Genomic DNA, 25,108 nt, shown 5'->3' with positions numbered 1-25,108 from the left:
GAGTCGAATTTGTTAGAATATATTCTAGATGTTTCTGGTAACTTGAGGTTGGTTAGAAGGGATAACTGGATAAGGCTTATTTTGTGTAAGTTTGGAGTTTGGATTTTTGGTGCTTCGGCCATTTTGATCTTTGCTCTTGCTTGGGGTTTGGGGATGTCCAAAGCATAGGCCCAGAGTTTAGAATTTGGATAATTTTGTAAACTAAGGCGGATGATCGCGTAGATTGGGAATTTCAAACATATACACGGCTTATAAAGTGGGCTAGGTGGTTATTATAAGATGACTGCAGGATTGGATTGATTGGCGTGAGGTGGTTCAAAAAAAAAAAATTTAACACAAAATGAAGCATATATTACTTGGGCTGAAGCCCTATTAGTACAAATTACTAAATTAGTTAATCAAAGCACTGCGCAAAGCAAAATGCACTCTTTGACCTCCATAAGTAGCAAAGTATTTTAAAACTACAGCAAAGAAATTGTTCAAAAGCTTATCAACGATTATACAGACAACTGAAAAGCACTAGGGATTTGGCAAAGCTTGTAAAGCATTGAGGTCTTCTTCATAGACAGCCACAACACTGGTTGGAGCAATGTAATGCAGTGTATGTCCCACAACCATAACCATTGCATATATAGACAGATAGTGCGTCAAGGAAAATAGCTCCCTTGGAATGGTGTTAAACAAGATGACCACATTCTTGTTGTTAAGAGCCCTGGCTACATCTATAATGACTGCAGCTGATTTCATTATGCATATGGTGGATTGGACTCCTTCTCTATCTTGCTTCAATCTTGGTTGTTAGTTTGATCAATGAATTACTCGTTAGGTGGACCAATTCAAAATAGTTTAAAAAACTTTTGTATACATCCGATGTACAATAATTTACTATATATCGGGGTCACTTTTATAAAATTTAGGGTCACTTTTACATTTTTTGGGTAACTTTTATCAATAAAGCATAAATACTTCGTAACTTTTATTTATGTTAGGGTAACTTTTATTTAAGGTAACTTTTGCTCATTTAAATATTCATTGTATCCGATTAATTTAAAAGTATGTCAAATAGTTTAGGTTGAAATCAAGAGAGAACATTAAAGTAACCTAATGTGCCTAATTGGTTTGAAGTTGACTCTATCACTCTTATCCAATGGCTACATGCCTACATCATGGATCTTTTATAGTTTTATGTGAAATACTGGAGTAAAGTTTATAGTATAAGTTAATTCAAACGAAAAAAAATCAACTTAATATATAAGCATATATAAATTTAAAACACTGGAGTAAGAATCTTCCATGCTTATCCTAATATGAACTCATCAAGGCATACACTATAAAATCATAACTTGAAGTGAATCCTAAACGACAAAAGCAAGTACTCGTATAATACTATAAACCTTCATATTATTATAGCTAATACCCTTTTGTTTCCTTCTCTTTGTCTCGTTGATGGCTCAAGCACTTTGAACTTTAAGGAATTCTCTAAATTAAAGGTTGGGAAATAGGGAATAGATCTATAGTTATTATTTTTAGCTAGCTACTTCACAGAGTCCTTTTAATTTGTTCTTATATCACAATTTTAGTTGTTGGCAGCATTTAGCATTTTGTTGGCAGCATTTAGCATTAACGAGAGAAAATGTGTAAATAATTGTTTTTAAGGTTATAAATAATGCACATTATTCTTAAGAGTTTAAAAGGATACAATTAACATTAATGAGGGCAAATAAGTGAATAAACATTACTCTAAATAATATGATTGTCCAAATAGTATTCATAAGAGTTGTCTTAAACTTTTAAAAGGTTGGGAATAGACATATAGTAATATGCCAAGTATATATTCAAAGCATTGACATTATGATTAATAAAAGTTTTGACTTTATATTTCATTAGTTTCATATTATATTAAAATATTTTGGGATAATGTTGTGTTTTAAAGTTAGAGAGTGATATGAATTAAAAAAAAAAAATTAAAAACCTCTAGCTGGTACATTATTACAATGTACGGAATCAATAATATTATTCTAGCTCAAGATGATGACATATATGATAGATCAATAAGGTAATCAATTTTCTTAGGTGATGAGCAATAGATCAATTTTCTTTTCTTGACATGATAAAATTATGACAATTCTAGCTAGGGAGGGATTACCTTATTGAAATGGCCAATAAGGCTTATCAAAAGCCAACATTTCATCTTCGAGTCTCCATCAAGATGGATTTTATGGGCCTGTTATCTTCAACTTAATTTCAGTTCAGTTCAGCTTCAATCAGTTTAGTTTAGTTACGCATATTCTTAGGTGCACACTCATGCACCTAGAAATAGGTGTAACAACAGCACAATATGAACATTGGCTTTTCAGAAAGTGAACATAGGCATAAAAAAATATGAATATTAGCTTTTTCAAAAAGTGTACATAGGCATAAAAATGTGTGATTTTCGATTTCTTATGTGGTGACTTTGTGATTAACTTCGATTGATTAGGTTATATTACCTCCGACAACATTTAGTTGCAACTTTGGGGTATTATTTGAGAGATATAAAATATTCCAAAGTTGCAATTAAATGTTAACGGATGTAGTATATGATTTTCTTAATTCTAATGAATTCAATTTTATCTGATTTTCTGCATTTTATTTTTATCAATGAACATAATCATGCAAAATATGAACATATGCATAGGTTCCCTTAAATGTGAACATTAACTTTTCAGAAAGTGAACATAGGCATAAAAAAAATATGAACTTATGCATTTCAGAAAGTGAACATAACATTTCAAAATATGAACGTAAGCATTGGTTTTCTTAAAGTGAATATAAGCATTTAAAAGGTGAACATATACGTAAAAAAATATGAGCATAAACATTTAAGAAAGACAACATATGCATAAACATATTTAATTAATATTTCATGAACAACACTACATATTTACATTATGAATATTTGAAATTATATATGAACATATAAAATATTATTATGAATATAATGCATTTAATTATGAACATAAAAATTTAAAGTAATAAAAAATAATATGATTATGAAACATATGCATTATAAGTATTAAATGTTCATTTTTTTTATGTGTTCATTTTTTAATATTAAATGTTCATTTTTTATCATGTTCATATTTTTTTACTAAATGTTCATATTGTTTTACAAAATATTCATTTTGTAGAGCGTAGTGTTGATTTTTTTTTACGTTGTTGCACCTATCTAAGGTGCACAAGGGTGCAACTTAGACTAATTGTATATTCTTAAATTCATTTCATATCAGTTTAGCTTAGCTCCAATTAGTTCAATTCAATAAATCAGAATAAGTCCTACGTAGACTTTAATCTTTTGCAACAACTACTATTTCATATTAACAATGATTTTTTGTAAAAGAAAATTAAAAATCGAATACCTATACTCTAATTAATTTAATGTTGAGTTTGTATCAACTATTGTAAACGTGCCAGGGTCAAGGTAATTGAAAGAAAATTAAACATCGAACACATTTTCTAGGTATCAATTAATAGAAATAATTATAAAGAGAGAAATCGATAATCTCGAAAAAAAAAAAAAAAAAAAAAAAAAAAAAAAAACACAAAAACCTAGTACTCCGTACTATCTATCAAATTACATCCACAGTGGAGCATATTCAAGAGTTTACAAGATTGAGTTCATATCTTACCAATTGAGACTGTTTTAAATTAAACTTTTAATTAGGTTCATGTTTTTTTTTTTTTTTTTTTTTTTTTTTTTTTTTTTTTTTTTTTTTTTTTTCTGTAGATAAATACAAAAATAAGGAATGAACATTATGTTCAAATGCAAAAGCAAATGTACTAAAACTATTGTTTGGACCCTATATGCTTATTTAGTAAACTAGACTAATCCTTTGTTTTAATTTTCTCCACTTCGTTCTGTCTCTTTACATATACTATACTACTCTTTATCTTTTTGAGTGGAAATTGAAGCATTCAAAGGGGCAAAATTTAGAATTAGTGGTTATATTTTAAGCGTTGAGAACGTGATTAAACCAAAATTTTGACTTTGGTGTATAGATTATGACATTAATCATTTTTTGAGAACTAGATAATGACATTTTTTTTTTTTGAATAACTAGATAATGACATTAGATATGCTCAATTTTTTTTTATTTTTTTTTATTTTACAAAAGCAGTACCATGGAGCACAAAGCAATAGTTGAGATAAATACTTCGTATTTGATCGATGAAGATCATCTCAATATCTTAATTTGCCGCCTTATTTTTTCTATTGCCTTTTATATAATACGGAGTAGATAGATACATATGATTATTATATGAACTTTATAATGTAATTAAAATTGCATTTTAACAAAATGCTGATAAAGAATTGAAGATTATCCGACCATTTGCAAGTTGCAACTTAAGTGATTGACTATTATTATATCAAAGGTAAAATAAAAATAAAGTAGTCTAAGAATTATTATCTGGAGTTGAATAGATGGACAAATGGCACAATTTTGTATATTAATATGTTAATGGAGTAGATAATTGCTTTCAATTACCTTATATGTTGTATACCGTACGTATATAGTACACCAAACAACTTGTAGTATGTGTTTAGGACTTTAGGTATATCGTATATGCCTTAAGTTAAATATTTCGTCTAGACAAAAATAATAATGAAAACCAAGGTATAAGGGCTGTTCACTTCAGCTTAATTTCAATTCAGTCCAGTTCAGCTCCAATTAGTTCAGTTCAGCTTCTTATTTTCTTCTCTCATAAAATATTTATTTCAGCTCAGTTCAGTTCAGCTCCAATCAGTTCAGTTCAGTTCAGTTCAGTGAATGTGAACATGTTGTAAGTAATTAAATAAAAAACTTATGGATAAGTAATGCAAATGGAGAATAAAGTAGCCCCAAATTCAATTAGATGCATAATAAATTTGTAAGTACGAAGTTGCCACATTGTTCCTGACGAGGTTTATCCTTTGAAAACCTTATCAAGTGTCAAATATATATGGTTGAATGACCTATTGAATCGATCACACGCATATATGCCGAGGATTAAGCTCAAACTAGCTATTAGCCTGGAGATGCTTTCGAGTACAGGGGCAAATCGATTATTTTAAAAATGTACTCCGTATGATCTAATAAGAAAATGGAAAAAATGAATAAATTTTTGTACATAAATGCATGGTTAATTATTAGGCATGAAATTTAACATTAAGGGCATGCTTGGATTGGGGGTAATACATTAAGGGGGTAATAAAAGTCAAACTAAGCAAAATGAATGTGAAAATAGGGAATAAGGAGATAGTGATGGTGTGATTGTAAGAAGATTATGTAGTGATGGTATGGTGTGAGGTGAAGAAAGAGGAATCAATACCCTCATTTTGGGGGTACGTAATAGTTACACTAGGGGGGGGGGGGGGGTGGGTAACTATTACCCTCATTATGAGAGTAATAATTCCTCCATCTCTCTCTTTTCCTCATGGCACAACTAGTTTATTTCATTTGTAAGCATCATGTCTCCTACAACACCACCTCTAATTACTTTTGTTTTTTCAAGTTTGACTTTTATTACCCCCTTAATGTTTTACCCCCAATCCAAGCATGCCCTAAGAAGAATGTGTTTTCCCTTTATTGAATGATATATATAGTCATACTTCGTAAGTTTTTATTGATGGATCATCCATTCTACTATTGCGTATAAGATAAAAGTGAGGTACTTATCTTTACCATTTTTAGTTTTTTACTACTCGTATCTTTTAATTACAATGTATGTTTCATTGTACAATTGTAATATACTCCGTACTAAACTATTTGTATATATATATGTAACTATGAGTGAGAGTGTTTATTTATTTTCATTAGTTATTATTGTTCGCCTTTAATATATGTTTTACCTAGTGTATCATCCGAGGACTCCGAGCCATCATATATGGAGTATATTTAATTTGCACCATATTGTGGTACGTGATTTAACACTTTTGCTTTACATGCAAGACGAGAATAAATTACTCTACCAACTCAGTAATAACATATATATATATTGAACTTGGATATATAGAATCGGCTAATCTAATTACTACGGAGTAACAACTATTGCACAATTGTAACTTGTACTCCATAAACCTTGATGACAATACTATAACCATGCCATGGTCATCCCTTTGTTTAATCTATACAATGTCTACTTCACAATAATATTATACATAAGAAGTATATTTGTATCACTTTCAATCTACTGTAATACTAGTACATAAAATTGAAGCACCTGTGATTGAGTGATTCTTTTGAAGAACATCTTAGTCATCTAAATTGGATTGTTATAAGAGCCGCTTCTTGTATTCGCCGATAAAATTCTCTTATTACTTTTGCAGTTTTGCCTTAGAATTGTCATGTAATGTGATGACATTTATTTGGTTAATTTGTTTTGATATGTATTTACAAAAAAACCAAAATTTCATAAACTATTTTTTTCACTATATAATTAAATTAATTAATGGTAAAAAAAAAAAAAAAAAAAAAGCATTAAAATCATGTTTAGCACTTTAGCATCACTATTATCAATTTGTATAATGAAAATAAACAATGAAATGATTATAATTAATTCAATATTTCACATGACTATGTTTTATTATAGGTATTAATCATAAAAGTTGTTCAAAGTATAATTTGAAAATTGTATCAAAAGTTAAAACGTACTTGTATCAACTAAAAAATTAAGTTTATTAATTACTTCTTATATACAAAATTAAACGAATGATAGGCAATTTCTTTGGCTTTCGCACACCAACAATTAAGGGTCTAACTAGATGGACTGAACTGAGCTGAACTGAACTTATTGAAGCTGAACTGAAGTGAACTAAACTGAACTAGATATTTTATAAGAGAAGGAAATTAAGATAAGAACTGAACTGAGCTGAACTAAACTTGTTGAAACTGAGTAAAACTGAAGTGAATCGAAAATAAGCTGAAAAGAACAGACCCTAAGTCAATTGAAACACCTTCCAAGTTCCAGCTACCATTCAAACATGAAAGTTGCTTTAAACGAATAATTTGTACTACACGTATTAGCTAGAGCAACATCACCTGATGAAAGTTATATTCCATTTAAATTCTACAGGTAATTAATTATTTGTAAACTTCCATTTAAATTCTACAAGCTAAGTATGTTATTACTTTCATTATTTGTGTTACATGTGGATTTGTTGAATGAGAATACTTGTTAGCAATTTGATCGGCAAGTGGCTAAAATGGGTGGTTAATAGTCTTAATACTGAAATTGTCGTTGAGAAAACGGAATGATTCTAAATTTATAATAGTGATCAAGCCTATATACTATTTTGAAATGTATGAAAGTCAATTTACTTTATCTTGATTATAGTTAATTAGTTATGTAGTGTGTTTTGTACATACTATACTTCATGATCACATTTTTAATAATATCTCTACTTGGACTGAATACTAGGTTGAGATAATTTTCACTAATTTAAACTTAATAGGTTCATATAAGAATGAGTTTAGTTGTAAACTAGTTTTAGCCCCGTGCAATGCACGGATTTATAAAGTATAATATTATAATAGTCAATTAAAAATAGAATTAATTGAAATTAAATGACTTATGTAACATTTTTTTAATTTTTTTTTTTTTGAATTTACTAATGTCTATCCTTTAAATTTTTTTAATAGATTTATTTTTTTTAAAAAAAAAAAGTAAAGTATTTTGAAGGGAAATTTTTTTACAAAATCATGTCAAGTGTCCTCTCTGGTGATTACTTTAGTATATAGTATAAATTATAAATATTTTATTATGAATCTCTTATCTAAACTTGTACTTAATCGATCATCTAAACTTTTTCCTCCATAAAACCTTAACTAAATAGAAATAAGATGAGCAATAAATAGTCCGTGTGTGAAAAATCATTAAAGATGCACTAGATGATAAAGGTTCATGATATATTGGTGATTTGGTGATAACTGATAAGTGCATACATGATTAAAGAAAACAAACAATAAAGCACATGTTTACATGGTGAGAGAAATTGTAGTTTTTTAATCTTGAAGGACAAAATTATTGCTTACAAAATATTTGTAAATTTGAATAAAACAAAGAAGTGTGTATATATAGAAGAAAAATATGTCGTCCAAACAAAATATTGTAGCCCAATGTGACAATGTCACAAATAATGTTAGTTTTGAAGGTGTTGCCCCAAGCCTCAAATCAAGGTGTATCGTCTCCTGAATCATAACTAGCTAATATAACGGGCAACAAGACACCCATGTGTGTCATTTGTACGTAGGGAGCAATGTAAATTCAAGGCATATTCTAACAAATGTCTTATACTTCGTATATCTTAATCAACTAACCGTATCACTTTTCTTTATTACGTAGTTCATATATTTGGTCTTAATACATTAAAAATGGTAGATTGCATAGTCACTTAAATAGATTAGTATTCCACACGTCATTCTATTTCCTTAACAAGTCATCATTATCCTATACCTTAATTAGCTAAGTTACATCATTTTTTAGAGAACGGTCTAAATCATCATAAATATTTGATCATATATTGTACCAATTAGTATATTGTATTTCTTATGTATTAATGGAAATTTGACCTGTATTTAGATGAGAGGAGAAAATTTATTTGTGCATTTTTGTGGACTAAAGTTTTTTTATAAACTATATAGCTCCCCAATTACTATTTACTATATCATTTTCCTATAATTAAGTCCAAAGGTGTTGGAAGACTTGGAACTTGTGAATTGAATTCTGAAAATGAACTCTACCGATGGAGATCCCACGACAAGAAAATCAGACGACCCAGATTTTCGGACAATATGATTAATCATACACGTGGAATGACGTGAAGTAGTCGGCCTAATGTGATACTTCATCGTGTGGCTTTCATTTCCTAGAATTTTCTTCCTTAAATTATACGGAGTAATTCTTAATTTTTTTTTTGACGTTTTCTTGTAATTAATTACTCAATTAAGCAAGATTAGCCCTGAGTCTTAAGACTCAGGATGACATCATCATTTTTTGATTTTGTGATCTTAAGACAAGACTTTGTTTTTTTAATGCATTTAAGAAGCTAAGTCTTAACAAAATCTGAAGTAGAGTCTTGAAAACTCAAGACTCAACTTAAACTCAACTCTATACATTATACACAGTGTTTTCCCTATATATACATCAAAACACGGTGTTTTGATAATGATTTTTTTTTTTTTTTAGGTTCTTTAAATACATTATAATTTATGTACATTTCTTAAAAAAAAAAAAAAAAAAAAAAATCTATGTACGTTGTTTTAAATAAAAAAAATGTATGTACGTTGTTCCAATTTTTTTTTTTTTTTTTTTTTTTATAGATATGAACGTTGTTTTTAATTTTTTGTATACAAAAATCATGTTGCTTGTTTTATGTTATCTTAATTATGTACTTATCTTGTTGCAAAAAAAATATTCATACATACCAATCATGATTTAACAACGTTTAATTTCTTTCAAAAAAAAAAAAAAAAAAACAACGTTTGATGACAATTATCAATCAAAAATCTATTCAACGTTTATCAATTTAAATTATCCTAGGACTTGTTTGGCATCATTTTTGGTTTTCAGTTTTCTGTTTTTTTTTTTTAAAACTAAAAACCAAAAACAGAAAACAAGAAAAAGGTGTTTCCACTTTTTTGTTGTCAGTTTCAAAATTATCATGATTTTAATAAGTCCAAATAATTTTTGATTCATTATGTGACATATATAATATACTTTTAAAAAGCAAAAAACTAAAAAACAAAAAATCACAACGATGCCAAACGAACCCCTATTTTTTTTGTTATTGTTGGTTGGTTTTTAATATTTATCATGTATGTACCTAGTCTTAGGATTGAAGAAATAAATCTGATTGAGTCTTAAGGCGTCTTACAATAATTAAAATTAAAAAAAATAATTAAATTTAATATAAAATCTGATGTGGAAATTAATTAAAATTTTAAGACCAGACAGGGCTAATCTTGCCCTTAGTGGGTAGTCCAAGTGTTGCCTTAGGTTGCTACTGTTGCGGATTTGTAATTGATAAATTTTATTATAGGTATTTTAGTACTGAAATCATCGTCTTCAATCCAAATTTTTTACATATCATTAACATAGTTGATATGAGCTTAGATGATTAAATGGTCATTTTTGATATATAAGGTTGAGGGATCGAATCTTCTTATCCTTATATTTTTATGCGAAATACTATTGATTTTTCGTGAGGTGGCGTTGTTTGAGTGATGATGTAGTACTATAGGCATCTTGGTGATGTGGCGTTGTTAAAGTGATGATGGATGTTGGACATTTTTAGAAACGCCTTTTAATATATATATATATATATATATAATTAATACTATTCTCTTTATTTTGTTACACCACATGAGTTGTATGTGGTTGGGATTTTTATGGAGGCTTATAAATTTTTTGAAATTTGGTTGGTGTATTTGATCACTAACTAGATCAATAACGAAACATTCCACTCCTTACATCATTTTTGATGTGTGATATTTATAAGAATCCAATCGACATTTTAAAAATTGGCTTGATGTTAGAATTGAATAAGTCTATTTCTGGTTTTTTTATAATAAAAAATCTTGTTTTTTTTAGCTATTAGAACATTATTTTAAACCACTTATAGTTGCATATAAAGTGGTTTGTATAAATTAAACCATGAATTGTTTTCAATGAAATCAACTAAATGATTGTGATGTTATAAATTATGCTTATAACATTAAGTGATTGGTACTCAATCTGTGATTTATATTATACCACTAATCCACTATACCAATTGATGTTACAAGAAAATTTGACACTTATGAGGTAGACCTTTGAGATTTGACATTATAAAATTTCTTCCTATATATTGTAGCTAGCTAGATAGATTATACGAGTAATTTTTTTAATTTTGCAATATAATTGACAAATAAAGTACACAATTAGCTAGGAATAGTTAAGATAATCATTATTATCTACTCTTATCTTCTTGTATTGAAGTTCATCTTGGAAACGCAGTTATGATAAGTCATGTAGAAGTAATTAAGCCTAAACATAGTAAAAGTTGGTTAATGTATAACTTACGAGACTATGTCAGTATATTATTATTACAGTTGTTGGTATATATGATTTATAAAGTAAAAAAAATAATGTGCAAAGGCTATGAAAAGACCAAAATGCAAAACTGAATTTCTATCATTTTTTATTATTTTTGAAAGCAAATTCTAATTTCATTTAGGCATTAATGACATTGTGCAAAGGTTCAGTAAAGGCCAAGTGCAAAATTCAATACACCTTAAGTGCAAATCCCTTTCAAAAGAGGGGTGTTGCCTGTTGTTGTCTTGTTTTCCTTTGGTAACAAAGAGAAGATAAGATGAGGTTTTAAACTCTAGTCACTCAATGTTGCCTATGTTGGCACCTACCAATAATTTTAAGTGAACTTTTAACTATTTTGGACTAACTATGTTTTTATTTTGCTCTAATGCTCCCACTTAAAAAGCCTGTCTCGATTCAATCAATCAAAATCTTAATTCCATAAGTGGAGTCAGCTACCTGAATCAAATTTGATTAATCCGTGTACACATCGACACAATAAAACCCGTCTTGATTAAGTACTATAATTAAGTCTGATCACAAATTTGATTAGATCCAATATTTTTTTTTTTATTACCATAAAATCTAGATTAATTAATATTTGCATATAACTACAATAAATCTATAAGAAACTTACCAATTCAAATTTATAAATAACCTTTTCTTTATAGGAAAACTTTTGTATACACTTGATTTTCAGTAATTTACTGTACATCGGGTACACTTTTGTCAGATTTAGTGTCACTTTTGTCAAATTTAGTGTCACTTTTGTCAAATTTATCAATGAAGCATAAATAACTCATATATATCAGGGTAAGTTTTATGCGTTTTAGTGTAACTTTTGCGTATTTTATTGTCACTTTATAACGGATGTTATTACTGAACATCCGTTTTATTTAAAAGTTTGTGTTCTTTATATTTGACATGAAAGTATGTTACAATAACACGTTTCTCATTTTTAGTTGCCATAGTATATAATTGATGTTGTTATATACACCCGTGTGGTACCGTGATACACCGTATTTTTGTAGATCAAAAGATATGCCCGATACACCGTTTTTTTGTAGATCAAAAGATATGCCCACTCATCAATTAATCTGAAAAAAAAAAAATTAAAAAAATTCATCAATTCATCATCCTTCATATCTCCAACCCAAAACCATGTTTTGCCTACTGTTATATGAGTCGAGAATCTTACTCCATAGTCCTTGTTAATCCTGACGTGTCGGTCGACCATGTCAAAATTTTATCTTTTCCAGTTTTTCCATGTCTACCCCACTCTCCTTTATCTAATCTTTTTTATTTTCCTACAAAAAATTAAAAATTCTCCACTCCTATTTTTGAGGCTCTATAAATTGACACTCCAAATTTCTTCATTACATTCTCATTTCCTCCATATTTCCTATCCTCTACTCTAAAACAGCATTTACTGAAATTATTAAAATTAAGATTTCTCTCTTACCATTGTTTCCAATTCCCTTTTTATCAGGTATATTTTTTATATCTCTCTTTTAATTAATTATTATTATCAATGTTTTTTTTTTTTTCCCTACTTTTTTTTTTTTTTAAATGTCCTGTATATGTTTAGATGGGGTTTAAGGGTGCCTATAATCTGATATACTAATTATTGTGTGAATAACCAATGCCATTGATTTTCAAGATTGCATCTTTTTTATTTTCTGATTATATTCATGTTAATATATCGAACTGTCAGACCGATACAAGGATTTGATCTCCTAGTTAATGTTATTGAGTTTATAATTTCTCCAATATGTAAATTATAAACCCATTGTTAATACAATAATACACCATTTTCTGGTTGAGTTGGTTGACCTGTTGAGTAATGTAATAAAATCCTTTGGCTGTTATGATGGGATAATGTCTCATTTGGGCAATTATTTTGATCAATTTGAGGTCTTAATATGCATTTCAGATCTAATTTATTTATTTATTTTTTTGAAATTAGATTGTTCAGATAAATTTATTATTTTTTATATGTCAAGAAGTAATGTTTCATTTTCTGTAGACAGTTTGGTATGAATTTATGACTATTCATATTAGCCGATCCAAATTATTTTAGAGTTAAGCCTTTCTTGTTGTTGCTGTTTTCAACTTCTTATGGCAGGACATTATATATGTTAAACAAAGAAAAAATAAACAAGAAAAAAGGAAGGGGGGGGGTCTCAATTTTGTTGAGTTTATTAGTACAAAAGAAGAAACTTTAATTGACTAGTTCTTGGAATTTTGATCTTTATGGTTTTCCAATGTCTGTTAGTGGGGTAGGTGGTTACTAGGTAGGTAGATTATTAGAATTTCATTTGAGATCTATGCTTGTAATTTACTTTACTGCCCCATGTGCTAGGTTTTTTACTTTCTTGCATCAAATCTACCTACCACCCTACCACAGCATCCCTAACATTGCATCCATGTTCTTATCATGCATATTGTATGGAGTGATATGTAAACGAGATTTGGTCATTGAATACCACCCCCGAAACTTTACCAACTATGCTATTCCGTAGTTAACATCCAACTTCATGCATGTTGTTTTATTGCTCGTACTTGTTTTGATTTGGATATCGAGACTTTTGATGTAACCCTATATAATTCATTTGGACGAACCGTGGCTCATTGGCTCTCATAAGAGGCTTTAGCTCGAACTATATGGGATACGTATAATACAAGTTTGGAATCACCTAACACGAATTTAACGGGGGGAAGGGGAGAAATGTAGTGCTATGTGAGTCTAATTACAGCTTCCTCATGAAAACCTTGCTTGTTAAGACAAATAGGCATTTTTTTCATGTTTTGTCCATGTTTAACTCATAGCTGGTGAAATCCTTAATTGGTTAACTTGTCAATTTTGACCCTGTATGGTTTTTTACAGTTGATCTTCCCACATAATGGAAGTCGCTGCAGGATAATTCTGGCTACGTTTTATGGCATTGACTGGTATTATTTGCTCTGATTAATTGCTTATGAATCATTTTACCCCTGCCTTATGTCTTTCATGATTTTGGTTGGTTTTTAGACTATGTATGAAAAAATGAGAGTACAGGAATCTAAATTACTTTTTTGTCGAATGTTAAAAATGTTCACTTTTGTGTGTTATTACTTATTAGTAAATTATAATGTAGCATGCTGTTATTTCATAACTGTTATTGAGTAGGTTGCAATTGTAACATATGATAGGTGATTGGGCAATGTGTGGAGGGAGAAACAACTCATTGACAATTGGCAGCACCTCTAATCTCTACGGAACAGCAACAAAAGATCTTAACAGTGATCGTTTTGGCATGGCCAATAGGCTTGGTTGGACAAAGCATATACCGTCTTCTGTACAGAAACCCTTATTGATTTCTTCAGCTTCTTCTTTCATTCATTGGTCGCGTAAAATTCCTATATGTGATGGGTATCATGAGTTTCTCTAGCTGTTGCTGATAATTTTAGTTTATAACTGGAACTTAGATTTTGAGTGATAATTGGTTACTTTGTAAAAATCAGATTTTGTTGTCAACAAGGTTAAATAGCTGGAACATGCCTGGTTTTATTAGTGAAAAGAAAAGATTAACAGAGTCAAACATGTGCTTTTCAAATCACTCAAAAGACGCTCGTGGGACTAGGCCTCGAGTTGTGGATGATTGCTATGTCCCCATTTTGCCGGGGCTTCCTGATGATGTGGCGAAGTTATGCCTTGCACTTGTCCCTCGAAATTCCTTTCCCTCAATGGGTGCTGTGTCTAACCAATGGAGGTCATATATTCGAAGTAAGGAGTTCATTACCATCCGAAAGCAAGTAGGACTGCTGGAGGAGTGGCTCTATTTGTTGACCATCGACGAAGAGGGAAAAGAGAGCCAGTGGGAGGTATTAGATAGTGTTGGTAACAAACACCGAGTTCTTCCACCCATGCCTGGTGAATTTAAGATGGGATTTGGTGTCGTGGCTCATCACGGGAAGCTGCTAGTAATGGCTGGCTGTACAGTCTCTGAAGGGGTGGCATCTCCCACTGCTGAAGTTCACCAATATGATTCCAGTCTCAACAGGTACGTTTGTATCTTCTATGTTTGCATGTGTGATTATGCTCTCCTGCTGATTAAAATTTGTGCCATTAAAACTAAACCATCATAATAGTTTGCAATTGTTAACGAAACAGTCTCCCTACTAATCCAGGTAGATTAGATGTCAGGTTATAATCTTATGGATTTTGCAAGTGGCAAAAAAATCTACGAGCTTCTGTATTTGCTTCTTGTTTCTTTATCTTCTTAGTTGATTTATGTACTTTGATTATCTTATGTACTTTGATTCTATCTTTAGTTGATTTAGTTATGTGATGTTTATGATTTTAGCTGGAGCAAGCTGTCAAGTATGAACGTTGCACGTTATGATTTTGCATGTGCTGAAGTTGGTGGGATGATCTATGCTGTGGGAGGCTATGGCATGGACGGTGAGTCTCTGTGCAGTGTGGAGGTATACAATCCTGATACTGACAAGTGGACTCTGATAGAGTCCCTTCGCCGCCCAAGGTGGGGCTGTTTTGCCTGTGGGTTTGAGGGCAAGCTGTATGTTATGGGCGGGAGGTCGAGTTTCACTATTGGACACTCAAAGTTTGTTGATGTGTACGATCCTGATAACCACACTTGGTGTGAGATGAAGAATGGTTGTGTTATGGTTACTGCCCATGCCGTGCTAGGTGAAAAGTTGTTTTGCATGGAATGGAAGAACCAAAGGAAATTAACTATATTCAACCCTAGAGACAATTCATGGAAGATGGTCCCTGTGCCAGTAACTGGAAGCTTGAGTATTGGGTTTCGGTTTGGTATACTTGATGGTAAGCTTTTGCTCTTCTCGCTTAAGGATGAGCCTGGGTATCGGACCCTGTTGTATGATCCCGAGGCAGCCCCAGGCTTGGAGTGGAAGACCACCGATATCAAACCCTCAGGTGCATGCTTGTGTAGCGTGACTATGAAGGCATGAATGCAGATGGCAGTTGCCATTTGCTGCCTGACATGTATTTCCTTTTTCTTGTTGTATCTGTGTAACTTGTCTCATTGCACTTGTACTGTTGTTCAAGTTGCTTTCAAGTTTGTATGTTCCTGATGTTTAACTGGTTAACCCTTTCGATCTTTGGCATGGATTAATTTTAGATTTGGTGTGTTTTTGACTGTAAAATAGGCACTCACATAATTCAATGGGATACGTTGCATTTTCTCTTATCTCTTAGATTGCGAGATGTCTGTCATATTTTTTTAGATATAATGATAAAATTTATACGTTGATTTGCAAATTCACAATATTAGCCTTGTGGATTATTGATGGGGATGCATAGTCAGGAGTACATGATTTTGAGCTCAGCTTCACCCAAGGAACGAAGGTATGTATGCATTGTAGAATATGGAAAGAGGCTGGATTTGACTTTGATCATTTGATCCTTGTTATGCGTGTTCTGTGCCCATAAAACATTATCAACCTAGCCCTCATTTAGCATTAACTTGAAATCTCATTGCCGGAGTCTCACTTATAATGCAACTATAAGTTAACTACCCTAATGGGGCGTTTGGTAAGTGGGAATTAGGGTTGGGAATGGGATTTTTAATCCCACTTGTTATAAAATCCCTTGTTTTTTAAGTGGGAAGGGGATTATAGGTGGGAAGGGGAATGGGAATATATGCCCTCTATTCCCGTCAAAATAATACCAAGGGAGGCTGGTATTATGAGATGGGAATTGGGAGGGGTGGTAAAATGTTCATCTTGCCATTAGTGAAAAGAAAGAAGGAAATAAGAACATTTTTGTAATATTGTTATTTAATCCCTACATATTCCCACTCAACAACCAAACAAAAACTTGGGCTTATTTTTATGAATTCCCATCACCTTATTCCCAATCCCCATCCCACCCTCTAATCCCCAAACTCCCATTCCCACATGCCAAATGCCCCGTAAATTTAAACACGTAAATGAACCAACACCCTATATCTATAGTAATTATAGAGTGCATTACTTGGTAATCTAGAGCGTGCTAGGCTTTAGATAATCTAATTCAATCCGGATTAAGCCACAATTAGAATGAAAGCTTTCCCAACAAATGTTGTTGCGTTTTAAAGGAACGGATGTGGGACCTTGATAATAAGATTAAAAGATCAGGTAATCTAATACGATGTACAATGTTTAATTGTGGCTCGACAAAACCTATAATTAACACATTAACACCAAAACCCCTTTACTAGCTGATCCAATCACTTGTAGTTGTTGGTTCACAAACCATTAATCATACAAAGTAATGTACTAGTACAACATTTGACAAATAAAAATACTTTGTAAAATTACAAGAATTATTAAAAGCAAATTTCCCATTTTCAATTTCAATGCATTCATCCATAACTATTCACCAAGTTTATAATCAAAACTCAAACAAACTCTCCAAAATCCAAAACCAAAAGGAAGGAAACAAGAGAAAAACCCTTTTCTCCCAAAAACCTCAATCAATTTACACACACTCTTGCCTTCACTCTCTCTCATTTTCTCTCTCCTCCGCAAAAATGTTCGGAGCATCTTCCTCCGCCTTCGGCACACCGTCATCAACTCCGGCCTTCGGAACGCCGTCATCAACTCCGGCGTTCGGAACGCCGTCATCAACGCCGGCATTCGGAGCGCCGTCATCAACTCCGGCGTTCGGAACTCCATCATCGACGCCAGCTTTCGGAACTCCGTCGACGCCAGCATTTGGTGCGACTCCTTCGACTCCAGGTTTCGGAACTCCGTCTTCGCCTTTTCTCGGATCTTCTCTCTTCAATACTCCCTCTCCTTTTGGTCAGAATACTCAACAGCAGCAACAAACGACGCCGTTTTCGCAGCAGAATACCGGATTTGGGTTCAGTTCGACTATGTTTCAGACTCCTCAACAACAACAACAACCACAATCGCAGCAAACGACGCCGTTTACTCTTTCTGGTGCTCAGCAGCTCACCACTCAAATGGCTCCTGTTGCTCCTTTACCTTTCTCCCTCGCCGAGCGCGACATTCAGGTTCGAATTAAGTAGCAGGAATTTGCCGCATTTTGATTTGAAACCCTAATTTGTCGATTTTCTTTAATTTGCTTACATTTTGATTTTGTGTTTGATTGATGATTTGTGTGTATAATTCTCGATTGTTTCTTTTGATAATTTAGACTATCGTCGATTCGTACAAGGATGAGCCTGGAAATTCTAAATACGCGTATAAGGTTAGTTTCCCGCCAAAAATCACTTAAGTTTAGCATTATGGAAATTCTTCTATTTTAATTCATAAAATTATCTTTCAAGTTTGTTTTGCCTCTGTTATTTAATGTAGTAGCATTATTGAGAATTGAAATATTGTCATATATATAGGCATCAGACTGATGCTTCGAAAAACTATCACTATGAACTTAAGTTGTCTGAAAGTTAAATTAGTCATATGTATATACACGTACAACTTATTGGTGTTTACGTTCCAACGAAGATCATTTTCTGAGTGTTTGGATGTATTGATGGATGTCTGGAATAGTTGCGGGAAATATGTGCGTGTGAAGGTAAAACTAAATAAAAAAATGTGTACATTTTCCCTGTACTGATATGTATATTAATCTGTTGTTGATTGTCCTGCGCTCTTGCTTAGTGTGCTGATAAAGAAAAAAATGTAATTGTTTTTGCATATGCTTACTTTTTTTTGGTGTTGACGTGGCAATGGTAATTGTTTTTGTTGATGTTTCAGCATTTGTTATTCAGTGTGACAGATCCACAATTCAGGGTCAAGCCATCAGGTGTATCAGATGTAAGGTTTTTTTAATATGCTATGTGGTGTTATATTATGATGAGCTATATCTTTTTTACTTTTGGTATATGTTTTCTATTGAAGCACAAAATTTAGCTGCAAGGTTGTAAACTCGTATTGATTTGGCCGTGGCAGATAATGTGGGCTGAGGCTATGGGGAAACTTGAGGGCATGGATAGTACAAATCGGGAGCGCTTATGGCCTCAGCTTGTAAAAGGCTTCAAAGATCTATCAAATCGTTTGAAGGTAGTCATTCTATGGTTCTTTCTTATACTTCAAGAAGAATTGTCTAGCTATGTACTGATTCTATATGGCCGGATGGGATGCCCAACCTCTATGAGCATATTTTTTAGTTTTATATATGCACAACCTGATTGTTTATCTAGATTTCCCATATCTCCTTACCTTGCTTAAAGAAGAGTCTCAGTAAAGGCATTTGCATCTCCTACGAGCACCTTATTTAGTTATATATGCGCTTTGATCTGAAGGAAATGGAAAAGTGGGTGTTAAGCACGTGGCCCTGACTAAGGCTAATATCCGATCAGGTGGCGTTAATGTCTTCTGCATGTGATCATTTTGTTATATTCAGTCGATTTTTAGAAACTGATCTTAAATAAGCTTCTGTATATCTGAACATTTCACTCCAAAGTTCACAAGTTATTGCATCTAATTATTTTGAAAGCCTAAGATCTTGGAAGATTGGAATTTATTAAAGTATAAACTCTTTTTTCCCCCTCATTATTTCTTTGAGATGCCTTAATTAGTTGATAACAATTTCATACTGCATCTTGCTGTGGTAAGTCCTTAGCTATCTGGTAATTGAGTTGAATTTGCATACATTAAAAAGCTTTCTGGAATTTTCTTTCTAACGTGGACCTCCATTAGTACTCTCTCTATTTGACTTATGAAAACAATCCTCAGAAGTGTCTAAATATGTTGACTTTCCTGAAATGAAAAAGAAAGTGAAAAGGACTTGCATTCGTTAGTCAACATAGATTGTCTGAATCTAGCTGTTCCTGATTGATTGTGCTCTTGCACTATTTGATTCACTCATGAGTAGAAGTCCATTTTTACTCAATTAATTTGTATCTCTCCATTTATGCTGTAGCTATGTTTGCCTGTAATCTTACTTGGAAAGGAGACCAAATACGTACATTTTGCTTAGGTGGTTTGGGAAGGGAAATTAACATGTGAAGCATAACTCCGGCTTATTTATGTGTTGCAGAAGTTTGGACTTCCACTCCTCTGAGGTTATAATGTAAATTATGTTTGAAAATTTACAAGAATCAGTGTAATTGGATTGCATTTGCAGTGTTGCAAAGATCTGTTGTTCTATGACTCTATGAGTGCTCTGCCTATCCTGTAATCTTGATGCCTTTTTAGCAATATGCATGATGTTGGTGAGGGATCGATATTGGTATTTCATCATTAGCTGTCATTAGACATTCAAGTATGACCTTTGTTTCTGCATGTCAAGGAGATATCCATGCCTCTTATCTGTTTGAAAGGAGGTTTAGAAACTATGATACCTCCCTCCTGCTGCAATTGTATATTTTATAAAGCATCTTCAATTGATTGTTCTGGTTCATACTGCTGCAGCTTCAAGATGAAGTAATTGTTGCAGATGCAGAGAGATTGCGGATGACTCAAGGCAATGTGAAGACGGTACTGTTTATCTGTCTGCTTGTATTCATTTTTGTAAGATCAATAGTTGTGAAAAAGTTGACATTTTTTTTTTTTTTTTTGGTAATGTCATTCTACATTATGCAGCTTCAAAGGCATTTCCAAGCTGACACTCTACCTCGTATTGAGAGATTGAAGCAGAAAGAGCAAGGTCTTCAAAGACGTTTATTAAGGGTGGGGCTTAATGATTATTATTTGTTATTTTGGGAAATGGTGGGGGAGAAAGAGGCTTCTGCTGTCATGTATGCTAATAGCTCAGAAAAGTTTCTGATTAATTTGGTTTATAGTCTATTTTTTTGGTTAAGTAAGATACTGTTATTGCCTGTTGTACAATTCATATTCTAAGAAACTTATGTCCAGGCTCCACTTATCTGCTACTTTAGTTTGCTCATATGCAATTATAACCACAACCATCTCTAAAATGCAATAGTCCTCAATGCTGATACTGCTGTTTGCTCATATGCTTTATTAGGTAATGAGAATTGTGGAGGCTCTTGAGGGAAAAGGTTGTCGTATGCCCCTAATGAAAGGGGAAGTTGAATTGGCTGAGAAGTTGGCTGTTATAGTTAGACAGGTTTGCAGGCTTACTCCCATCACATCCCCCCATCCCTGAAGAATATTAGAGTTTTGGGGTGGCTTTTTCCTGATAATTTTTAACTGCAGCTCAAAGGATCTGGGGCAGAACTTTCAAGACGAGTACAAAACCTGCTGACAGTATCTCGTGTTCAGGTGAATTCCAATGGTGGTAGTATCTCTATATACCTTCCAGGTTCAACTAAAATTCACGAGCGAAGTCTCACCGACATGCAGGAGGTTAGCATGCAAGGATCTCTTTTTTTTGGAGTTTATGCTATGCATGAGTGGTTTGAATGTTTGATATGTGAAAAATTTGCTCCTTATATTATCACCTCTATTTGATTACTTATCAAATATACTCAGAAGAGCTAAGTAACTGCTGTGAGATTTTGTTATGAACTGACATGACTTGACAGATGTAGTGATGATGATTTAATGTGACACGATGGTGATTTTGATTAATAAACCGGAAATGTGAACAAGTGACCGATAAACACAAGCATTCCAGAGGCTTGCACTCTCCCAAAATACGAAAGAAAATTAAAAGAGAATTCTTATCCACATTCATCATAATGACCTATATCTAATTTAAAGTTGTAGCTGGTCCTAACAAACTTATTATGCACCACCTATAAGTCACCCCCCCCCCCTCCTCTTAGGTCTGTTCATTACATTACTGGCTGCCCAAACTTCCACCTTGTCCTCAAGGCGGATGATAATTAGATGCATTTGCTCAACGTTGGCACTGGAGATCATCGACCCACCACTCAAATCGGCCAAAACAACAGCCACACTTCAGATTCTGTTGTTGCTCTTCTTTGTTGACTGTTATAGGTTGTCTGGGGGAAGTAGAAGAATTTGGTGATTTGGGAGAATAGTTTGTAAAGGAATTATGGCCTTAAGGCTGGAGATCCTTCGAATGCTCTAAGGCTTTTGTGTCATTGGTGATAGTTGATTTGTTTTTTCCTGATAAGGTTTGGGGTTTTGGCAAGTGATGCCAAGATTATATACCAAGAAAGAGTGCTTTTGGTTATCCTTCAGATCTTAAATCTGAGCTAACCCCAACTTATGTGTTTGATTACAAGAATGTCTTGGATATTCTGTTATGGAATATATTAAATTATGAGTTTGGTGGGTTTACACATGAAATTTAAGGATACCAAATAGATCTATTAAGGCAAGTTGAAGTTAGGAATTTGGTTTTCAGATACTTAGCACTTTTAGATATTTCTAAAGATAGTCATGGGAATGTTAAAAGCAAATATCTTCTATGGTGTAAATGGTTAGATGGTGACACCTTGGATGATAGAGGTGAAGCTTTTGGTTTTAGTTTGATGAGAATGGGATCAAAATTATTATCTTCTAACCAAAGGCTATGCGGAGGGTTCAGATATCACAAACCAAAGGTTGTGAAGGTGGATTGGGGGGGGAGTTTATATGGACGAAGATGCTTTGGGGGAATGTTATATGGATGAAGTTGCTTTGTGGGGGTTAAGCTGTTTTGAGGTATTATGCCTTAAAGGTGAAGGCTTGAAGGGTACCTATAGGCCATTATCGGTAAGAGGTGCTTTGTTTGGTTGCAATGGGAAAATCACATTTCATGGGCTAGGAATTGGTTAAGGTTGTTTGGTTGTCATATAAAAAATTACATTTCATGGTAATTATGAATGGTTGGGACTTGGGAGTTGGGGGGGGGGGGGGGGGATGAATAACTTCCTATGTTATGTGGGAATTCCAAATTCCCAAGTAAGTTACAATTCCTCCATTTTGGAATATTATGTCAACCAAACTAGGTCTTTGGTGCTACTTAATAGATATTGCTTGTATATATTTAAAATTGATGTTAATTGTTTTGTCACACCTTTTTGGCTATTAATTTATGTAGTTGACTTTTCTAATTTGCTTCTATTTTATTCCCTCAATAACTTTTCTTATCAACTGAAATAATCGTGAACCCTAACCCTAAAGGGAGCTTTGGGGCCTTGGGAAAAATACCAAGAGATGAAGTAGTTGTAATCTCAAGATGATTTAGGAGGATGCTGAACCCTAAAGAGAGCTTTGGGGCCTTTGGGAAAACTCTGGTGCTATTTTGAAGCATAAACTTTTGAGCCTTTAAAACTGACCCTGAACTCTAATTATCAATCAAAGGAAGTTGTTATGAACTGGAAACAATTGTCATTCTGCTGCTTTTCTTTTATAGATTTGGCATTTAAAATCTGTGTCAGGATGTATGTGATTTTAATCCTTTGTCGGTTTCACGAAAGGAATGTATTGAGGGTGTTGTATTGGCATTGACATTTGGTACGGGGATTAACCCTTCTAGGCCTGTTTAGGATTGCCTTGCTTCTGATGTTTTTGTTAAAGAAGTGATAGCATGGGACATACCGGTAGGATTAAAGTTCTCTTTAAAGCTTCCTAATGATGGGAAAATTATCAATTCTTAAGCTACTACAGCAATTTAAGGAGGCATCTGAAAGAAATGATGATGAACTGACTGACGAGGGCGGTTCTTTTCCAGTTAAGAATCATAAAACTTTCTTGAATGGAATTATCATCTTGATTTCCCTACTGGTGTTATTCCTAAAGGTCCTGAACTATTATCATGGACTATATGTCTATATTTCTGATAAAAAGATAGAAGTAATATTAATTTTGTGTGTTGCTGCGTCAAGTATGGAAAGAGTTTATTAATTACCTCATTGTATCATCCTTTGGTTCTCTGTGGTACTTATTCTTAAGCTTTGTTGGGGATCTACTTCAGTCAACATTGTAAAATTGTAATGGAAATAAAGGATTGTGTGGAGAATGAATTTATTACTTGGAAAGAAAGTGACCTGTGTTGCTTTAATGGTTCAAATTTGATGAGTCTTAAGAATTTTGAGGATTTTAAGAGAGCTTATTTGATTCAAAGATTCAAATTTGATGTCTAACATAGGATTTACAAGTGTTGGGACAGCATGCATGTAGTGCTGTGGTATTTATATTTTTATATAGAATATAGTATACCAAAAGTTAGAATAGTCTTCTAGCAAAAAAAGAAAAAAAAAACAGTCAAAATAGTCTTCTCTCAAGACTAAAACATATCTTATGAAAAGAGAACACGTAACAAGATAATTTACTATCATGAATCAGTATCTTGGTGGGGGTAGGCACATGATGACCAAGAGCAACAAAATAACAGTAGCCTCATTAGCTTTTCTATAGTTATGACAACATACCGCTTCTGCAAAGTGTGTAACTTCTGGATATTGCCCCTTAAGTAACTGGATTTTCCAGGGGCATTGTACTTGGTGCTACATAATGTTAATATTTAGCTAATTTCTAGTGCTGTGGTATTGTATTAGTTCACAGCTTTCGAGTCTAAGATTTGTCTCCCTCGATGAGGCATAGGCTCACCAGACGCACTAATTTTCAGTTTTGGGAAACTAGACTAATTAGTATAATAATCCGTTTAGAAAATTTAGAACTAAATTTTATGCACTAGTAAATTAAGAGATTTTTCATGTTCTTTGCCTTCTTTAATCGAGTTGCAGAATCTGTAGGCAGCTTTTTAATTTTAATTTTTTTTTAGATTTATAATAAGCTTTAATGACCGGTAGAAAACTTTCTTTTGAATTTTAGTCTTGTCTAAACATCACATTCTCATCATCTCACACAGTTTTAATTGCAACTTAGCTTCTAAGACATATGCATCAGCTTCTTTGGTCCTATTGATTTGGCAGGTTTTACAGCAGCAGACTGATGCCATAGCAAGACTTGGTAATGTATTGAAGCGAGACATCCGGGATATGGAAATTATTATGGCTGAAGATACTGAAATGATCGAAGATGGTAGTTGATTGAGAGCTTGCACCTTTTTCTATTACTGCAGATATTGTAACTTGTAGTTATTAATATTGTAACTTCAAATCAAGAGTACCAAAGATAATTGTAGACCGGAAAGCTGTTTTGATGTATCATATAATATATATGA

At 32.7% G+C, this 25,108-nt stretch overlaps 2 protein-coding genes across 3 annotated transcripts; both read left to right on the top strand.

Moving 5' to 3' along the window:
* Positions 1–12,349: 12,349 nt before the first annotated feature.
* Positions 12,350–16,301, top strand: LOC145601079 (F-box/kelch-repeat protein At1g67480-like). Of its 2 annotated transcripts, XM_081657005.1 has the most exons (4): positions 12,350–12,577; positions 13,976–14,040; positions 14,281–15,131; positions 15,435–16,301. In XM_081657005.1, the coding sequence occupies exons 3-4, from the start codon at positions 14,626–14,628 to the stop codon at positions 16,060–16,062; spliced, it is 1,134 nt and encodes a 377-aa protein (XP_081513131.1). In that variant the 5' UTR covers positions 12,350–12,577; positions 13,976–14,040; positions 14,281–14,625; the 3' UTR covers positions 16,063–16,301. The 2 variants fall into 2 exon arrangements, with proteins under 2 accessions (XP_081513131.1, XP_081513132.1); XM_081657006.1 differs by lacking the exon at positions 13,976–14,040.
* A 1,208-nt stretch (positions 16,302–17,509) lies between these two features.
* Positions 17,510–25,077, top strand: LOC145601078 (nuclear pore complex protein NUP54-like). The gene is made up of 9 exons (XM_081657004.1): positions 17,510–18,110; positions 18,254–18,307; positions 18,817–18,876; positions 19,012–19,122; positions 20,476–20,541; positions 20,647–20,733; positions 21,032–21,133; positions 21,223–21,372; positions 24,858–25,077. Exons 1-9 carry the CDS (start codon positions 17,625–17,627, stop codon positions 24,972–24,974), a joined length of 1,233 nt encoding a protein of 410 aa, XP_081513130.1. The 5' UTR covers positions 17,510–17,624; the 3' UTR covers positions 24,975–25,077.
* Positions 25,078–25,108: the final 31 nt, after the last annotated feature.

Source organism: Chenopodium album, chromosome 21 (genome assembly GCF_948465745.1).
Source record: "Chenopodium album chromosome 21, dcCheAlbu1.1, whole genome shotgun sequence".
Taxonomy (NCBI): Eukaryota; Viridiplantae; Streptophyta; class Magnoliopsida; order Caryophyllales; family Amaranthaceae; genus Chenopodium; species Chenopodium album.
The sequence above is the reverse complement of the archived record's forward strand: the minus strand, read 5'-3'. Positions and strand labels throughout refer to the sequence as shown.